General features: G+C 40.0%; 1 protein-coding gene across 1 annotated transcript; it reads left to right on the forward strand.

Moving 5' to 3' along the window:
* The first annotated feature begins 259 nt into the window (after positions 1 to 259).
* On the forward strand, positions 260 to 15,929 carry paxip1 (PAX interacting (with transcription-activation domain) protein 1). The gene is made up of 23 exons (XM_029525532.1): positions 260 to 436; positions 1,671 to 1,805; positions 1,893 to 1,936; positions 2,098 to 2,161; positions 2,991 to 3,101; positions 3,333 to 3,408; positions 3,992 to 4,513; positions 5,113 to 5,225; positions 5,342 to 6,083; positions 8,607 to 8,701; positions 8,846 to 8,941; positions 9,152 to 9,289; positions 9,429 to 9,550; positions 9,759 to 9,943; positions 10,826 to 10,869; positions 11,210 to 11,277; positions 11,373 to 11,475; positions 11,669 to 11,837; positions 12,127 to 12,227; positions 12,390 to 12,524; positions 12,840 to 12,915; positions 13,520 to 13,580; positions 15,661 to 15,929. The coding sequence occupies exons 1-23, from the start codon at positions 356 to 358 to the stop codon at positions 15,674 to 15,676; spliced, it is 3,297 nt and encodes a 1,098-aa protein (XP_029381392.1). The 5' UTR covers positions 260 to 355; the 3' UTR covers positions 15,677 to 15,929.
* Positions 15,930 to 18,485: the final 2,556 nt, after the last annotated feature.

Below are 18,485 nucleotides of genomic sequence, written 5' to 3' on the forward strand. Positions count from 1 at the left end.
ACGCAAACACTTTTGTCATAACATGGGGGATTACATATCGTTCAGAAAAAAACAACTATGTATTCGCGCCGTGTAAGTCTGCCGTAATAGTAGTTGAAATTAATTATTATTTGTATAAAGCCACAATAGATGATACAATGCATTAAATTATATAAAAAAACCTAATTAAATTAAGAGGTAATAGTGTCCGACCAAAAGACCCCCCTACAAAGTTTGAAAGATTGTGGTGACCCGAAGCACACTGAGCTGTTTGGCGCTATTGAGTGGACGGGATAAGATTTGCTCTGCAGCTGTAGGAACATCAACGCCTTCCTTTCTCAACCTTGTCAAACGTCTGGGGCGTTCATGGACAGCCATGTCCCAAGAGGAAAACGCGGTTTCTGGTGAACTTTTCAAAGATGTTAAATTCTACTTGGTAGGAGACATTGACCAAAAGGTAAGCCCATGGTTGTTAGCCCCTTATAGCTAAGTATGTAGCATGGCCACTAGCTAGCATTATTCACTGTGAATAAGGTGCTGCTAGAAATGCTAACTAGCTGGCTAAGTGGCTCACAATACAAGGAACAGTGAGCTGACGCTAATGTCCAGCAATGTCCCTGTGTTTTGTGTAGTATAGTCTTATACTTGTGGGTTGTAAATCCGCGTGCTGAATTGTGAACAGAAGCTATCTAGCACTGTACTTTGGGATTAGCACAGATGTTCAGCTGAAAACGCCTACGCTGCGGTTCAGATACTACCAAAGCTGGTGTTTCTGAGCTCGCTTTGTCTGTTCACCGAGTTATAGCGGTGATATCACATCTGCGCGGCTGTATGTACAGTGTGTCATTTAAGTGTAAAACTCGTCAGACACTCTGACAGAAAAAAAACTGTCATTGTCAAAATCCTGCTAAATCGTGAGACCGCTAGTTTAGTAGTCTTCAGTGGTACCTGTGGCACAGATGTACTTCCTGTCAAATAGTGGCCAAGTCCATGTTTGGATTTTTTTCATGTTTCACAATGAAGCCGGACATTAATATATTTTTTTATCCTAACCATAGTGATACACAATATCGCTATAGTTCTATTACATACGTAGTACTTTAAATTAGAGATCTCAAGCTAGCTTTAGAAATATTTTCCCGCCGTTGATAGATCACATCCTCGTCTAGTTGTGCAAAATAATCGCTAATCATCTTCTTATCCAGCGCACTGTATGCGCATGACATTTTTTGTTCTTTTGCCCTTCATTACGAGCAGGGTTGGCTTTAGACGTCGTCTTTAATAACTATGGGTATGTGTAAAGCCCATATCAGAGGGTCTGTGACAAACTGCCTCTCCTTGCTGTACAAATTGCACATCAAGAAGTAAAGGGGACAGTACTCAACAAGGGGCTATAACAAAAATCATGTTTCAGTCCTGCAGCCTTAAAATCCATTCATTCATTATCCTCTGAATTCTATCCAGAATTGTTATGTCTTTAGAATTTATTAATTCTATATGATCATTGGCCAGTGTATATAAAGCAATTGTGGCAACCAGGTGCATCAGGTCAGTTTTTCAAACTCTTACTCCTCCAGTCCACCTGCCAGAGTGTCCTGGGGTATGATCCTATAGAAATGTGCTGAGTCTTGTGTTGTTGTTTTTTTTTTAAACAATCTGGGCTGATATAGAATTTGTCTGATTATCCCCAGGTGGTGCAGCTGCTGAAAGCAGGCAAAGGGAAGGAGGTGTCCTACAATGCTCTTGCCTCGCACATCATTGCAGAGGATGGGGACAACCCTGAGGTGGGTGAGTCCAGAGAGGTTTTTGACCTGCCTGTTGTCAAGGTAAGACTCATACCACATTCAGTTTAAAACTCTGTCAAGTTGTTAATGGAAAAAAGAATGAACTCACAGTTCCTGCATGTGTTACAGCCATCCTGGGTGATCCTCTCAGTCCGCTGTGGAGACCTGTTACCGTATCTTTACACCACCGGAATACTTCATTTAAAATGATTAATGCTCAGAGTTTCAGAAATTAGAAATTGTTTAATTGGCTGCAAGCAACATAGAACATGTGGAATACCACAAAAAGAGAAGTTTTTCCTTTTATTTTGCTTTAACACTGATCACACCACAGAGTCACTGGATTCTCCCCAGAATCAGGACAAATCTTCTTTGGTGTGACAGCTTGTCTTCCCAGGGTAAGTGTGTGTGTGTGTCTCCCTGCAGGCCCATCTTTACGTCAAGAAATGCACATTTGTATTTTCAAGGAAATATGCAATGGTCCAAAATGTCACCATTGAAGACGTAATTACAACAGCAACTAAATGTCAAATTAAGACCAGGAGCAGCACTGGGTTTACCTGCTGTATGTCCATTCATGTGAATATTAAATGTAGTATTATTTTCCTGTTATAACAGCTTTCTGAAATTGTGTGGCTGTCTAGCAAGGCAATTCCAGTCCTGAAATCAGTTTTGAAAACACACATTAACCAAGTGTCACACACAGAGACTGAGAAGCTACCTCTCACTTTTTCTGTCCTGTGTCTATAGTCATATGGTGATTTTGCTCTTGACTGTAAACAAACAAAACAAAACAAACACATGATAGGAGTCAGTCATTAGGTCTGTACAGTAGGTTTCTGTGATGAGCCAGTTTCTATAATCAGCTGTAGGTATGCTATATTTTTTCAATATAATACAGCTAATCTGGTTCTTTATTCTTGTGTCAAAATAACTATGCTGGATAGAGCAGTTGAAAATTGTACTTTTATATGTGCTTTAAGCTTTTTGACCAGGTGGAGTTATGGCAGACACCTAATATTTTGATTACATGTAGTGTGTAAATGCATGGCACATGTAAGTTTATATTTTTCAAAATTCATAATGCTTACATGTTGTTTAGGAGAGGCCATTTTGTCATGGACTCAGATCTCTCTTTTTGTTTTTCTTTTGAAATACCTGACTACTCCAGCATCATAACTTATTATGTGTATTTATGTGTCTTTATCTCTCTCTGCATATGTACAGCTTCCAGAAGATCTCAACGCCCTATGGGCTTACATTACATTTTATGGAGGAGAATGTCAACTTAACCTTAATAAGAAGGTTACACATTTAGTGGTGAAAGAACCGAAGGGTGTAAGTATTTGATTATAATGTGCATTATTTGTGTTTAATCAACAGTACAGAGGGCTTTTTGTGTTTAATTATAGCTCTTGACCATCGGTACAGGTTGGTTGGTAGTTAAATTAACCCATCTGTTGTAAAAACACAGATCCCTCTGCACAAAAAGCAGAAACGTTTCCATGTTTATCTAAACAGGTACACCCAATTATTATTATTTTTTATTTATTTTTTTTTCCCCTCCAGGCTAAGTTTGATTGTGCCTTAAAACATCCTGGCATTAAAATTGTTACACTGGACTGGATAACAGATTCTGTTAAAGGTATGTAGATCTGGTTTATATTATGATTCTGTGATCTACTCACTGACCTTTAGAGATGTTTCAGCTACTTACTCAGTTCATTAATTAATTGATTGTCAGACAATAGTGTCATATGTTTAGCTTGTTTTATGTGACAGACCTGAAATTGCCAGCAAGTAGTGATTGGAACAGGCTTCAATCACTACTTACATCTAAATTTTACTTGTGTGTTTTTTTTTTTTTTTGTTTTGTTTTTGTTTGTTTTTTTTGCATCTTTTCTCCTCCTGGACTCATTCTTTCTCATTGACTTTGATTTATCACTGTAGTTTTACAGTAGACAAGATCATTATTTTTTGCCTTTCCAGTTTTACTATCATCAGACTATACTGATATTAGTATATTGGAAGCAAATACCAGGCTTTGGCAAATTGCACACAGATTGACAAATCATATAATGGTATTAGCCAGCATCCTTACTTTAAGGTGAGCTAACATGCAAAGATAAAATCACAGCGAAATCTTGTGTTTTTGATCACGAAATCTGTCAATGGATACAAAACAATGGTGACTTGTTTTGTTTGTTTTTTTTTTGTTTTTTTTTAAGACAAAAGCAGAAAGGATGAGGCCCTCTACCACCCCAGACTCACATATATAGAGCCTGAGGAAGAGAGTGAAGCAGAGTCCTATGACCAGCACTCCCACTCGGATGGAAGCTACAGTCCCCGGCATTCCCGGCTGACAAGTGGTGGCTCGTCTGGTGAGGAGTCCAGCCCCCGCAGACGACCAGGACCTAAGAAACTGAATTCGGTGTCTCCAACTTCACCCCACAAGCCAGATTGCCGCAGCGAACGTATGTTCGACGATTCTGATGATGACTCCTCCACAGAAAAAGAGGGTACCAACCTCAACTGGACGCCAGCTGAGGTTGTCACACCAATACCCCCTATTCCTACTGGCACAGCCAGACGGCGAGGCGGGCCACCTGGGAGCAAAGACTCAGTGCCATCTACAGGCAGTGGGCTGATCAACTTGTGTGCCACTGTGCCTCCTGTTCCTGGCAATGGAGGAGCCATACCTGCAGAGGCTCGATCTGCTGCTGCTGCGATCAGTCATGGCACACAGCAGGGTCAGTATGTTGGGACACCATCCTGTGCGCTAACACTAACCAGTTGAGCAGGAACTTTGTGTTTTTAAGCTAGTTACAGTACATCTACATAGGTTAACTTGCTCCAGCTTGTCTACTGAAGTTAGCATGCTAAACAGGTGGGCCTGTGTCATATCCTCACTTTAGCTCCAAGTATGTACAAGGGATGTACCCTCTCAATGGACATTTTACAGCCGTTTATAAATAATGGCTAAAGCCAGTGAGAAACTATACAAACAAGTGTGCTACTAGTATCAAGTATCATTTTTCAAGTGGGTACAAACACACAGTGTTACTGTGACTAATCAGAAGTCCTGATGACCTTCTTCATTAATAGTGATCAAAGCACTCCTGTAATTTTACACACTCAATATCAGTATTCCTGTTGGTTTGTGTCAGGTTGATTCATAAGCTTACAGAGATGTTCTTCTGCAGGTTGACATTTTTTAGAAAGAAGGCACACTTTTCAAAGGTTTGTTATTTTCATATGATCTTATGCTAAATGGTTGAAAGTTATTTATTGTTCATAGTTTAATGTGCACTTTTTTTTTTAAACCCAATATCTTGCCTCTGTCTGTTAGGTCTATCAATTCCAGAGGGAATGCCTGGATGGAGTCCATCCACTAGAACCCTCAGAAACATCACTAACAACTCAGAAATGCAATCCACCAATCGACCAGGCAACGTAGCGCATGTAAGAAATCCTACAGATTTGGAACAAGAGCCATGAGTCAGAACCAACTGGTTATGACACCAGCATGACACATAGCCAAAATTTACTCGTTTCTTTTTCTTTTTTCTCTTTTGCAGATAATCCAGAATCTGACAGCAAATCAGACAAAGCCCTTGGAGCAGCATCCTAATCAGAGCATTGCTCAGACCCCCAACTGCACCAACCCTCTTCTGTTCAGTCAGTCCAAACCATCTGGCCAGCCTCTCACAGCAGAGCAGCAACAGTTGGTGCAACAGCAGCAACAGTCACACCAAGTTGCACAGCAACAGCATCAACAGCAGCAGCAGCATCCCATGATGCACGTCCCGCAGCAGCATCAGATGATGCAGCTGCATCACCAACAGCAGCATCAACCACAGCAGTCTCAGGTTGCACAGCAACAAGGGTTCCCACAGCTACCCCAACAGCAGCAACAATTTCTGCAGCAACAGCAGCAAATGCACCAACAGATGTTTTCACAGCAACAGCATGCATTTTCCCAGCAGCAACTGCGATCACAGCAGCTCTTACGGCCTGGTTTACAGCAGCTGCAACAGCAACAGGCTCTGCAACAGCAGCTCCAACAATTCCAACAGCAGCAGCGCATACAAATGTTACAGCAACAACAGCAGAACCAGCAACAGTTACACCAGCAGCATCTGCAGCAGCAGCAGCAGCAGCAGCAGCAGCACTTCCTTCAGCAACAACACATGCAGCAGCACCTGCAAAGTCAACATCAGAACCAACAGGTCCTGCAGCAACAGTCGACAACACTTCAGCCTCAGCTTCAACAGACTCCTTACATCTCCCAGCTGTTTGGCCATGAGCTAGGACAAGAAAGTGAGTACAATGTGTTGTGTTGATCCAATGCACCATAGTGGAGCATTACAATGACTCTTTATGTTCAAATGAACATAATTGTTGTGGCTGTAGGGCTGGGCAATAAAACGATAACGATAATTATCGCAAAATAACTTTTCCTTGACAGAAATATAAGACATGGTCAATAGAACTCATTCCATCCATGTTTTGACAGACAACACAAGCAGCCAATGATAATGAGTATAGCGCTGTGCCAAGCCAATCATGCAGCTGGAATAGAGTTACAGCCATGTCAGGCTAAGTTGACACACACATAGAGTAGGTGATGTAGCCGGCTTAAACTTAAGCATACGTGCTTATGTTTTGGCCACCAGTACATTAGGAGTGGGAGTGAAATATGTGAAAATTGCAGAAAATGTTAACACGAGCGACAGTGTCCCTAAAGAAGACAGCCCAAGGCTCAAAAGATGAGGACATTGTTGAGAAGAAACGTCCAAGGAATTTGGTAGTGTGGGGATGTTTTGGCTATTGAAAGTCCGACAAGAACCAGAGTAGCGTGCACTGCAAATTGTGTCAAGCTTTTACTGGTCAGAATTGTGACGTTTTATTTTCGATACCCTATTTTTTTGTAGTCGACCAAAGAATTTAGTTGTTGATTTGTTTGTGTTCTCCTGTAACACTTGACACTCTGACTGGTCAGAATTAAGGTTTTAGTTTAATATATAATCATTTTATTTATTTGAAATACAGTTCTACAAAGTATGTAGTACATTTCATATGTTTAATTTCTGACAGAAAATAATATTTAAACCAATATTAATGTGGTATCTTCACATCTCTCATAGGAGTAAAAAGGAACCTTTAAACTTGACAGAAATAGTCATTTGATTTATATTGTGATATATCGATATCGACTGACATGAAATATCGTGATAGGATTTTGTTCCATATCGCCCAGCTCTAGTTGGCTGTTCCACACAGTGTTTAGTTTTGTTTCATTTCTTATCAGAGATTTAAATTAAATCATGATTTGGCTGGCTAACCGGATATAGGGTGAAAGAGTCACTGAAGGAAAAAATTATATTCAACTTTACTATCAGTGCAGGTACTCAAAAGAGGCAACAGTGTTTAGAATCCATTCCAAAGTGCAAAGCAGCAATGAAATGCAACAAATATACATATATATATATATATATATATATATATACACACACACACACACACACACACACACACAAAATTTACAAATGAAGAAAATTAATTAAAAAAAAAAGCATAACCTGTGAAAATTTAATAAAATATGGAGATAAATAATTGTAAAGAAAATATAATAGAAATGGTCAATTGTGGATTGATTACAGTATTTACAACAGTTGTGTGTGTTCCTTCATTGTCAGGATTTCAGCAGGCAAACTGCTATGTGAAAGAAGCTGTTCTTCAACCTGCTGGTTTGCGAGTGGAGGCTCCAGGGGAGCAGAGTGTATAGTTTAAGGTCTTAGAGGATTAGAGGAACCTTTAATGTTGTTGCAATGATGATGATGTCAAACTGGACTTCCTACTTATGCCTGTGATGGAGGGGAGCTTTCTTTTTGTTTGTTTTGAATAATTTTCTCTACCTGCTGCAGCTCTTACTGTCAGTAATTGTCATGCAGCAAGTCATTATGCTGTCAATGGTGCATCTGTAGAAATTTATGAGGGTTTTTGAAGAAAGCTGAACTTTCTTTAATGTCTGTAGAAAGTAATCGTGTTTGTTTTTTTTTTTTTTTGTGCTTTCCTGTTCAGGCTGGAGGTGTTGGTATGCTAGGTGATTTTTGTCTGTGATGTTGACACTCAAGATCTTAAAGCCGAAGAAATGTTGCACCTCTGATGTTAATCTGTCTTTGCATTGCCTGTAGTTCACAACAAGCTCCTTGGTCTTGAAGAATGGCAGTGATGGTATCCTCAGGAGATCTATTTACTTTTTCAGGCATGTCTATGGACAGAGAGGAGAATGTACAACTGAATTTATTTTTTTTTTCATTGATCGAGATGTGGTTTGTTAGTTGGAACCACGTTTCCTGTATGATAGCAAAATGAAATGGACTGCATCCATATAGTTTTAGAATGCTGTGTTGATTTTAATTCAGGGTAAAGGCAACAGTGGATTGGCATTATAATTAAGAAATTGTTGTTTCGCTGTGCAGTTTACAAAGCCATTATAAACCCATTCTGTTTTTTCAAGCCAGTCAGTACGTTGAGGAACTCTGCTCACATATCTTGATCATTGCTTTGATTTGCAGGCGGCCTGAGCGTTTTGGCTGTTGACCCTCTGCTTGTATTCACACAGGAAGAATATGTTTAAATTTGACTGCATTAATGCTAGTCCTTTTTCTGCCATGCATCAATTTGTCCATTGAAACAGTTTGTTCTATGAATTTATATTTTACTGCAGTTATAACTTAAAAACCCAGTTTCATGCATAGTCTCAGTTCAAAGTTCTTGAAAAGGTTCTGTTGGGTCAGCAGAGTAAACATTTCTTTTTTCTAAAAATTCTCTCTACAGTACCACAGGATGGCTTCCTGCTAGGATGTGTGTTTGCTATCGCTGACTACCCAGAACAGATGGCTGACAAACAACTCCTGGCCACATGGAAGAGGGTAAGATGGGCAATTATTCACTTAGCCATTCTTCAATCTTTCATTTGCGCAATACTTTTGTTGTTCATTCATCTGCCATCAGTATTGTTGATTCTATCAATAGTAAAGTAACAGATGCTGCTGTTTCCTGAACTCTTTCTCCAGGTAATTCAAGCATGTGGAGGTGCTGTTGACCCCTCACTGACCAGCCGTTGCACACACCTGCTGTGTGAGAGCCAAGTCAGCAACATGTATGTACAGGTAAGAATGTGTGTGGTTAGTACTGTCAATGATGAAACGTAGTGACTTGGTCTATTTCAGTTGGAAAGTAAGTGATGATTTAAGTTTAGGTGTAGGAGTTAATTGAGCTGTCTGATGAGTGGCTTTATTCTAGTTTAGTCAAACAATGGTTGGTTTGATTTTTAGAAACATGTAGGCTCTCACTGATATTGATGATGTTACCGCCATCAGGCTCTCAGAGAGGGGAAGCGTTGTGTAACTGCCCACTGGCTTAACACTGTACTGAAGAAGAAGAGGATGGTTCCTCCTCATCGGACATTACATTTGCCCTTTGCCTTCCCTCCTGGAGCTAAACCATGCTCCCAGCACGTACGTTTCTGTTTGTTAACAATCTGAATCTATTAGGTTTACGTGGGGCAAGGAGGATCTTTCAGGCTGATCAACCTAACAGTACTACCAACCTCTCATCTGTTTTCCCTGACCTGTTCTCCTTCCTGTCTCTCCTCAGATCATATCAGTGACAGGGTTTGTGGATGCTGACAGAGATGACCTGAAGTTAATGGCCTACCTGGCAGGTGCCAGATACACTGGCTACCTGTGTCGCAGTAACACAGTGCTGATCTGTAAAGAGTATGATGTTTGTTTTTGGAACCTGGATAGAATAAAAATGTTTATTGAATCACACAGATTGCAAGCAACAGTTTGCACTTACCACAAAAACTTTCTGGCTGGATGTCTCGTACACTGACACAGCACTTGTACATGCATGTATTGAAAGCTCTCTGAAAGAGATGGCTCAGTGTTAGTGATCCGGTTTTGCTGTTGGTTTTTTCCTCAGAACCAGTGGACTTAAATTTGAGAAGGCCAAAGAGTGGAAGATCCCATGTGTGAATGCCCAGTGGCTTTGTGATATCCTGTTGGGAAACTTTGAAGCACTGAGGCAGATTCAGCACAGTAGATACTCCATTTACACACATACTGAACCACTGGTGCCTAACCCACAGCTGGTCCAAAATCTGTTGGGTGAGTACAGTGTGGGTGAGTTTTGTTGAATTTCCTGTGGGATTTTCTCTGCTCCTGCTTTTGTTCTTTCTCCATCCCTCTACCGAGCCCCCACCTCTGCCATTCCGTTCCTTCACGCTTGCTCTCACTTTATCTCCCTCACTGCCCCTGCTTCTCTCTCTGCTCGAGGCAGATGGCCAAAGATTTTGGCCTCTTAAAGTTTTTCACTTCCACTGTCTCCAAGTGCTTGTTCTTGGAGGTATAGGTTGGGCCTCTTTTAACAGTTCCATAAAGAGTTCAGTCTAGACCTGCTCTATCTGGGAATTTATGTAATTCTATCATGATTTAGCGCTATATTAATACATTTGATTTACAGCTGAATGTTGCATCATTACAACAGGCAGCTCATTTTTGTTTTTTACAATGGAAACACATAGAGATTAGTCACAGGAAGAAAATGTGAGAGATATGTATGTGTATATGCATCACTGAGTTGTATTGATTGCACAATGCCACTTTTCATCCTATTGGAATTTTTGCCATCATGCCAAAATGTACTGATACCTCCCGAAACTGGAAACAGTGAAAAGGGACTGAATGAGAGATTGCCTTATGCCTCACTGACTATCTGATTGACTGTTTGACAGAATGTCAATTTGTTTGGCTGTCTAGCAGTGTTACTGACAATAAGTACTGAATTGAGACTCAGCCTGCTGCAAAGTGAATTTGGAATCATAGGTCCAAATTAATCAAAAGTACTGATCTTCAGTCAGTAGATTCAGTTCTGCTGCAATTTTAGAAGAAGACCAAAACGGAGACTGAGCAATGAGCTACTATCAAACAAAATGTGAAATAAATAGTGAAGGGACCCGAACACTGACTGTGGTGTCTATTTCTCTGTAGCTGCCTGGAGAACGCCCATCAAAGTATCTTCTGAAGCTCTGGCGGTGAGTGTGTCATTAGATGATTGACCAATGACTGATGTGTTGTAATAGGACACACACAAGTGTTGAATGTCATTTAATGGACTTGATATATCTGTGTGTACACATGAATGAAAATCATTGTGAAGCATAACAATATGACAACACTACTGATCTGGTTCTGGATACCCGCAGTACTTTGATTCTAATTATGTAATGATATTAAACATGTTAATCTTAAAGTAAACTTCTTCTTCAACCTCACATGTTAGAACCTAGTCAGACAAGATCAGTGTCACACATTCCAGACAGAGTGCGTGTGGTTTATCTGATTGTGTGCCTGTTGGGTTTGTTTGATTTGTAGAGCCTCCAGTTACTGAAAAGGCAAAAAATATCTGACTCCACCAACCAGCCTGCAAATAAAAAAGTCAGGTCAGTAGAGAAGGTTAGGGTTCAAGCTGTGATATTGCAGAGGTCAATATCATCTGTCCATGTAAATTATGTAATAAGGAATATGGTGTGTCCAGACTGGAGGAGATTCCGTGTCTTGGTAAGAAGCTTCCTCTGGAATCTACTCCTCAAGTCATGTTCACTGGCTTTGAACCTGCACAAGTGCAGCAGTACATCAAGGTACAGATTGATCCTTTGTTTTCATTACATTCAGACTGGATGTAAGGTGGATATAACATAACACAGAAAATCAGTCTTTTCATGCAAATAACAAAACCTCTTCTCCACAATGGCCCTTGTTCAGAAGGGTGTATTACAAGGGGCCTGTTGTTTTTTTTTTTTTGTTTGTTTGTTTGTTCCCCCCCCCCCACAGCGGTTGATTGCTTTAGGTGGTGAAGTAGCAGATCCCAGTAAAAAGGTCACCCACCTGGTGGCCAGCAAGGTGACACGCACTGTCAAATTCCTCACTGCCATGTCAGTGGTCAAACACATTGTCAGCCCAGAGTGGCTGGAGGAGAGCTGGAGAAGTCAGAAATTTGCTGGTACGTGCGTCTATATCTGTTACTGCAAAGCAAAAACAAGAATCAAGCATTGAGTTCTGTCTCACTCTTTTTTTTTTTTTTTAAATAACTTCTTTTTGTTATTTACGATCATAACATCTCCAAGGAGACAGCATGTTCTCCGCTTGACCTCATCTCAGGAATCTCATTACATCTGACACAAACTAGTTAAAGGATGAAATGCATAGAATCTAATGGTCAGAAATCAAGGCAGCCAAATGCAAAGTTTGAACCTTTTATTTGTGTGCGTGTGTCTTTGTGTGTTTTGCAGATGAGCAAAGTCACACTCTGAGGGATGCAGAGGCAGAGGTGTTGTTTGCCTTCAGTCTGGAGGAGTCATTGAAAAGAGCCCACAGTGCTCCACTCTTTAAGGTCAGACCACAAGATTTTGCACATTCCCAAGATGCGATCAGGTTTACCTTAGGTGAAATTAATTTGCATAGAATCTTGTTTAACACTGAAGCTGGAGTTTGCTGGCTTTAACAGTTACTGACTGTGCCTGTCACTGACCATTTCTTGTAATGGACAATGTAGGGGAAGTGTTTCTACCTCACCCCAGGGATCTGCCCCAGCATCAGCACTATGAAGTCCATTCTGGAGAGTGCCGGTGGAAAACTGTTGGCCAAACAGCCCTCCTACAAGAAGATTATGGAGCACAAGCAGAACAAGGTTAATATTCTGTCATGTTTATGTTCTGAATGTCACCGAAAGATTTTAATATGCTATAAATTAGGTTGTATGAGAACCTTTATTACGAATGGAATGATTATTGATCATTATGATGTGAAGATTTATGATGAACGTCTTTATTTTCATATCAGGTTGGAACCTGATATGAGTAAAAATACTCAGAAGTATTAGTATTGATTAAACAGATTTCTGTTTATTGGACTCAAGTATTTAATTTTGTACTTTATTTTACACCTGTATGCTTTATCGTCGTTTATTTACAAAGTTCTAAGTACATACTGGTCTTTGTTGCAGAACCTTCCAGAAATCATCCTAATATCCTGTGACAATGACCTCCACCTCTGTAGAGAGTACTTCTTGAAAAACATTGGTAAGATACATACTGTAGAGGCATATAAATACATTTACACAGTCTAACTTTTCACGCTTACTATTACAGTTTTATGAAGGAGCTGACAGTAATGCCATTGTGATGTAATCTTGTTGTCTGTCTAAGCCTGTGAGGCTCCACCCAGGTTAGAAAACTGCTGGATTTCCCATGAAACTGCCTCACTGTTTAGTGGAAAAAAGTGACAAATCCTTGCTACAACCACTATCACTATGAACTGATCACTCCTCCGTCACTGAACACTAGAGCCACTTTAACTTTAACAGCACCATAATATGAAGATCTGAAAGTCCTGACAGTAAAGTGAGATGTGCAAAGTTGCTTGCATTTACCCTACTGCAGTCGCACCTGACTTTCGAAAGTCACCTACATCCTACTATGTGCCCAACACCTTCCAGGAATTGTAGCTACATGTAGCACAACTGTGACTCATTGGTTTGGTAACATCTAGAAAACAAACTCAATCACATCCACGCTTAGGTCCAATCTCAACACAGTCACTGTTATACTACACAGAAGTTAAACTAGCCAGCCTATATCTGTTGATGAGTTATGTGTCTCAGATGTATATTCTCCTTTTGTCCAGATGTCCACAATGCTGAGTTTATCCTGACTGGCGTTCTTACCCAGAAACTCGACTATGACTCATATCCTTTCCGCCCAGTGATGGATAGGGACAAAAGGGTCTGACAGAGTATGCTAAAATAAGCAACCGTGATGTCATATTCTGAGTGAGACTCTTTGGACACTTTATATTCCTAGTTTGTTTAATTTGAAATAAAATAAGATTAATCAAACATGAAAGTGCAGAGCCTCAACAGATTTACATCTGTATTGAAAGAGCTGCATGATATTATATATTTATATAGTGGCAAATCTTAACAAAGTTACATCAAGGCACTTTATATATAGAGGCGGTCTTGGCCAAACTCTTTATAAAATGATTTAGAGACCCAACAGATCCCCCGATGAGCAAGCACTTGGTGACAGTGGCAAGGAAAAACTTCCTTTAAGAGGCAGAAACCAGGCTTGGGTTAGAGAAACAGAGACTTCAGGAAACATGGTTAGTAAATACAACACACATGCTTAGAACTGAAGAACAAAGATTTAGGAGAAGCATTGTTATTGATACATCAGTGCATCCAAGGGGGGAGAGGGGGAAGGAGGTGCTCAATACTTCCCCCAGCAGTCTAGGCTAATAGCAGCATAGCTAAAAACTTAATGAACATTAGCTTTTTAACTATAAGCTCTGTCATACAGAAAAGGTTTAAGCCTGGTCTGAAGAGTCTGACTCCCAGACCAACACTGGAAGTTGGTTCCATAAAAGAGGAGCCTGATAACTTAAAGATCTGCCTTCCGATTTAGTCTTTGAGACTCTAGGAACCACAAGTAAACCATCTTCTAGAGAGCAGAGTGGCCTGCTAGGACAGTAAGGAACTATGAGCTCTCTGAGATATGATGGAGCTTGGCTATTAAGAGCTTTATGTATTCAACAGAAGGATTTTAAATTCTACTCTGTATTTTACTAGCAGCCAATGAAGAGCAGCTAACACAGGAGAGATGGGATCTCTTTTCCAATTTCTGTTAATATTCGTGCATCAGCATTCTGAATCAACTGAAGGCCTTTCAGAGATTTGTTTGGACAACCAGATAGTAATGAGTTACAGTAGTCCAGCCGGGAAGTTACGAATGCATTTTCTTTTTTTCTGCATCTTGAGACAGGATGTTTCTGATTTTCCAAATGTTTCTCAGGTGGAAGAAAGTTGTCCTACTGACTTGTTTAATTTAAGGGACCAAGGGCATGTCCTGGTCAAAAGTTACTCCAAGGTTTCTTACAGTGGAAATGGAAGCCAAAGTAATGCCATCCAGACAGATTAGAGGGTTAGGACAAATTATTGGTCTCAAGCTCTAGTTTCAAATCTGCAATAGAACATGACTTTTTTTTTTTTTTTTTTTTTTTTTTTTTTTGCGATCCTGGAGGTCCCATTTTGAGGGAAAATTAGATATAAGTTGGAGCCAGGCTACAGTGTGATTTGAGTACTACATAGACAACGTGCCTGGCAACTGGACTATAGTACAGAGGAGGTAAGATCTACTCATCCTCGAGTCACCAATTTGTCCAAATAAAACCCCAGAGGTTCAACATCCCCATTTCAAACTGGCCCTTTAACATAGGAGTTCACAAACCAACATCTGAATGACATCAAGTTGGTTGTCAAATTAAAAACTTTGGCTCATGTGTTGTCAAATATTTGCTTCATGTCAATGTATCAATACAAGAAATGTGCAACAAACAACAGAAATGAATGTTACACAAAGTTCAATGATGTGTGTCATGATAAGATGCAAGATGAAGAACTGATTGTCAGCTTAAGAGAGGGTTAGGGTTAGGGTTAGGTTACCCTAACCCTGCAGAGTGACAGTGCTCTCAGTTCCTGATTATACTATTGGAGAGAGGTTTAGTCCAACCAAAGTGTGGTGCGTCACTATCCACTTCTGAAGTCATTGTGCTCTAGGGTAGCATCTAAATTTATGGTATTCTGACTGATAAGAAATATTATTAGGGGATCCAGATCTTGTCTTAATATTGCAGGACAGTGTGGAGGCAAAGCAAAAACTAGCTGACCTCTACTTGTTTGTTGCTCTGATTAAATAAATGGAGCCAGATTGTTGTATTTGTTGTATTTGTTGTATTTGGAGCAAAGTCCCTTTCCTTGACAGGCACACATATAAGTTCACTTGATAGTGAAACATGGCAGAGGAAGAGGAAGCCACCGTGCACAGTTCATCCTCACTGACTTTTATATGTTTTCATTTGTGTGTAAGATTCTGAGTCTTTTTGTAGCCTTTTGTTACCTGTCAGAGAATAAATAAATAAATAAATGGATGTTATTTTTGTGAATGAATGTTTACATTATGGCAGACTTAAAATTTTTTGCTGTTCTGAGCAAATGTGGGAATCTTTATCTGCTTTTTGAATAAATCTGTATGTTTAATTGTAATACAATTTTGTCTTTTGTTCCCAATTGTGCTGTGGTCCTAAAGCATTGTCTGCATTGTATTTGTGTTTTCAGCATGTGAGAGGAAGCTCTGTGTAAGGGCAGAAGTATCTGAGCTCTGTTTACAGGTTCACCTCGAGTTCATGATGGAGAAAAGGACATTTGAGAACAAAAGCTTCTTGTCACTGGAGGCTTTCCTTGAAGGTATTCCTCCTGGGTTTCTATAGATAATTCCTGATAGATTTGATTTAATTAATTGTTAATGAGGGTCTGGGGTAGTTACTGGTGAAATCCTAATTGGTGTCTGTCAAACAGATAGCCTGGGGTCATGTGCGGGTGTGGGTGTGGGTGTTGGGAGGCAGTGTGCATCATTGCCTCCCATCATTGCCCTACACTCAAAACTACAGCAGATGGAATTAGATCCAGCCTGAACCAAGGTCGTGTGCTACATATTCCATGTGTGTCAATCTGCATGTTTACATGAACATAGGAAGGGACATTTATTTTGTACAGAATCAAAACCCCTTCAGCATAAGATTGACCCAGACAAACCTTTGGACCTGTGTCTTGTTTCATCAAACAGCGAATAAATCTGTTCAGCTCCAGACTGGGTTCACACAGGCTGAGAAAGTGACTGAGCTGTTGACAGTTCCCTTGAAAACATCAATGTCAGCATTTAAATCAGGCTTTCAGACATAAGTCGGCATATTTGATTTGTCAGTGAAAGCAACTCAACAAGGTATTTTTTTTTTTATTGGACATGGACACTGCCCTGTAGTTAATTCACAGATATTCCAGTTATCCAGTGACCACAGTTTGCTGTCAGTTATCACTACAGTAGTCCTCACAGGAGCTATGAGTTCCAGAAACATGAAGTAGAAGAAATTGCTGCCCATGTGCTTTTAATAATGGCATCAGCTGTAGAAATCCACATACACACTTTTGGGCAAATCTAATTAATTCCAATTAGAATTGCAAATACGAAGGCTCATCTGTGATTAACCATTAGTGAGGCTCCTTGTTGGTTTCTGATGTCCTTCTCTGACACGGCCCAGTTATGGGAAGAAGCAAGGAAAAACTAGAAGAGAGAAGCTGTTGTAATTAATTAATGTAATTACTGCTTCTTCTGAGATATTTCTAATTAGTCCTTGGTCCCTCCCTTCATTGCATCAGACAGTTTGAGCTGTTCTACAGGATGCAGAGGAATTGCAGACTAATTACAGAGACGGGCACTGGGACATAACTGGCCCTAGAATGTACATATGAACTAATTAGCATATGATGGAACTAATGACTCATAATTTAGCCAATTACAGGGCTGGGCTTGCTCAGCGCTTAGCATTATGCCACTGTGCTGTCCCCTTTACAACTCATGAAAAACAGAAATGGTAAAAATACAATAACCAACAACTTTGTTAAAAGAGGAAGCACAGATCTACACAACAGGTTACATTGTGTTACGCTGTCTCAAATAAATCTAAAGATTTATTTAAGTAGTGCCAAATCACAACAAGCTTACATCAAGGCACTTTTAATACAGAGCAGGTCTAGACCAAACAATTTATAGAATTCTTCAAAGAGACCCAACAAATCCCTCCTTGAGCAAGCATTTGGCAACAGGGACAAGGGTTGAGTAGAGTAGGGAGAGAATGAAAGCAGGAACATTTGATAATGTATGAATATGGGAGCAGGAACATGGGGTAGCGGTGATTCACCACCTGCAGGATGAGGACAGGAAAAGAGAGAGGAGGAACTGGGAGAAACAGGGACTTTTAAACATACAGAAAAGTTTTAAGCCTGGTTTTGAAAATTGCTAAGGAGTCCGTCCCCTGGACTGATGCTGGAAGTTGATTCCTTAGAAGAGGAGCCTGGTACTGAAAGATCTGCCTCCCAATTTATTCTTGAAATCACAAGTAAACTTCCATCTAGAGAGCAAAGTGGCCAACTGGGACAGTAAGGAACTATGAACTATATAATCCAGAACCATACAGACTGAAAGAGAAAGATGAACTTACACAGTTTCACAGTTTTCTGTAGCAACATTATATCACACTACACAGTATTGTACTGTATCGAAATTTAGCATTTATGACATCAAACAGACTTTAAAAAGAGACACTTGATTGGAAAACACTCCCTGAAGAAAACCAAAAGCAAAACTGAGCTTCATCAAAACATAACAAGAACAATGATAACAATTATCATCATCATCATCATCACCATCACCATCATACATTATACATTATACGCCAGGTCCAGTCTCTGTCTCCTGTCTTAGACTCTCTGACAGTAATTTACGAGTGACTCCAAACAGGTCTTGATGTTGGTTTACTGGTTAACTGTCATGATCATCTTTCCATCAGACTCTCAGACAATAGTGATGGTTGCAGTCTGCCCTCCGTTGGAGCCCACCGCCTGCTACACTTATTCTCCTGAATATTCTTAAAGGCTGAATTAGTATTAAAGAAATAAATGAAAACAAATTTTGGAATTTTTAAATTGTCACCATCCACACAGCCCAACCTGCTTGGCATGCACTTCTTGCTGTGGCAT

Source organism: Echeneis naucrates, chromosome 17 (assembly GCF_900963305.1).
Source record: "Echeneis naucrates chromosome 17, fEcheNa1.1, whole genome shotgun sequence".
Taxonomy (NCBI): Eukaryota; Metazoa; Chordata; class Actinopteri; order Carangiformes; family Echeneidae; genus Echeneis; species Echeneis naucrates.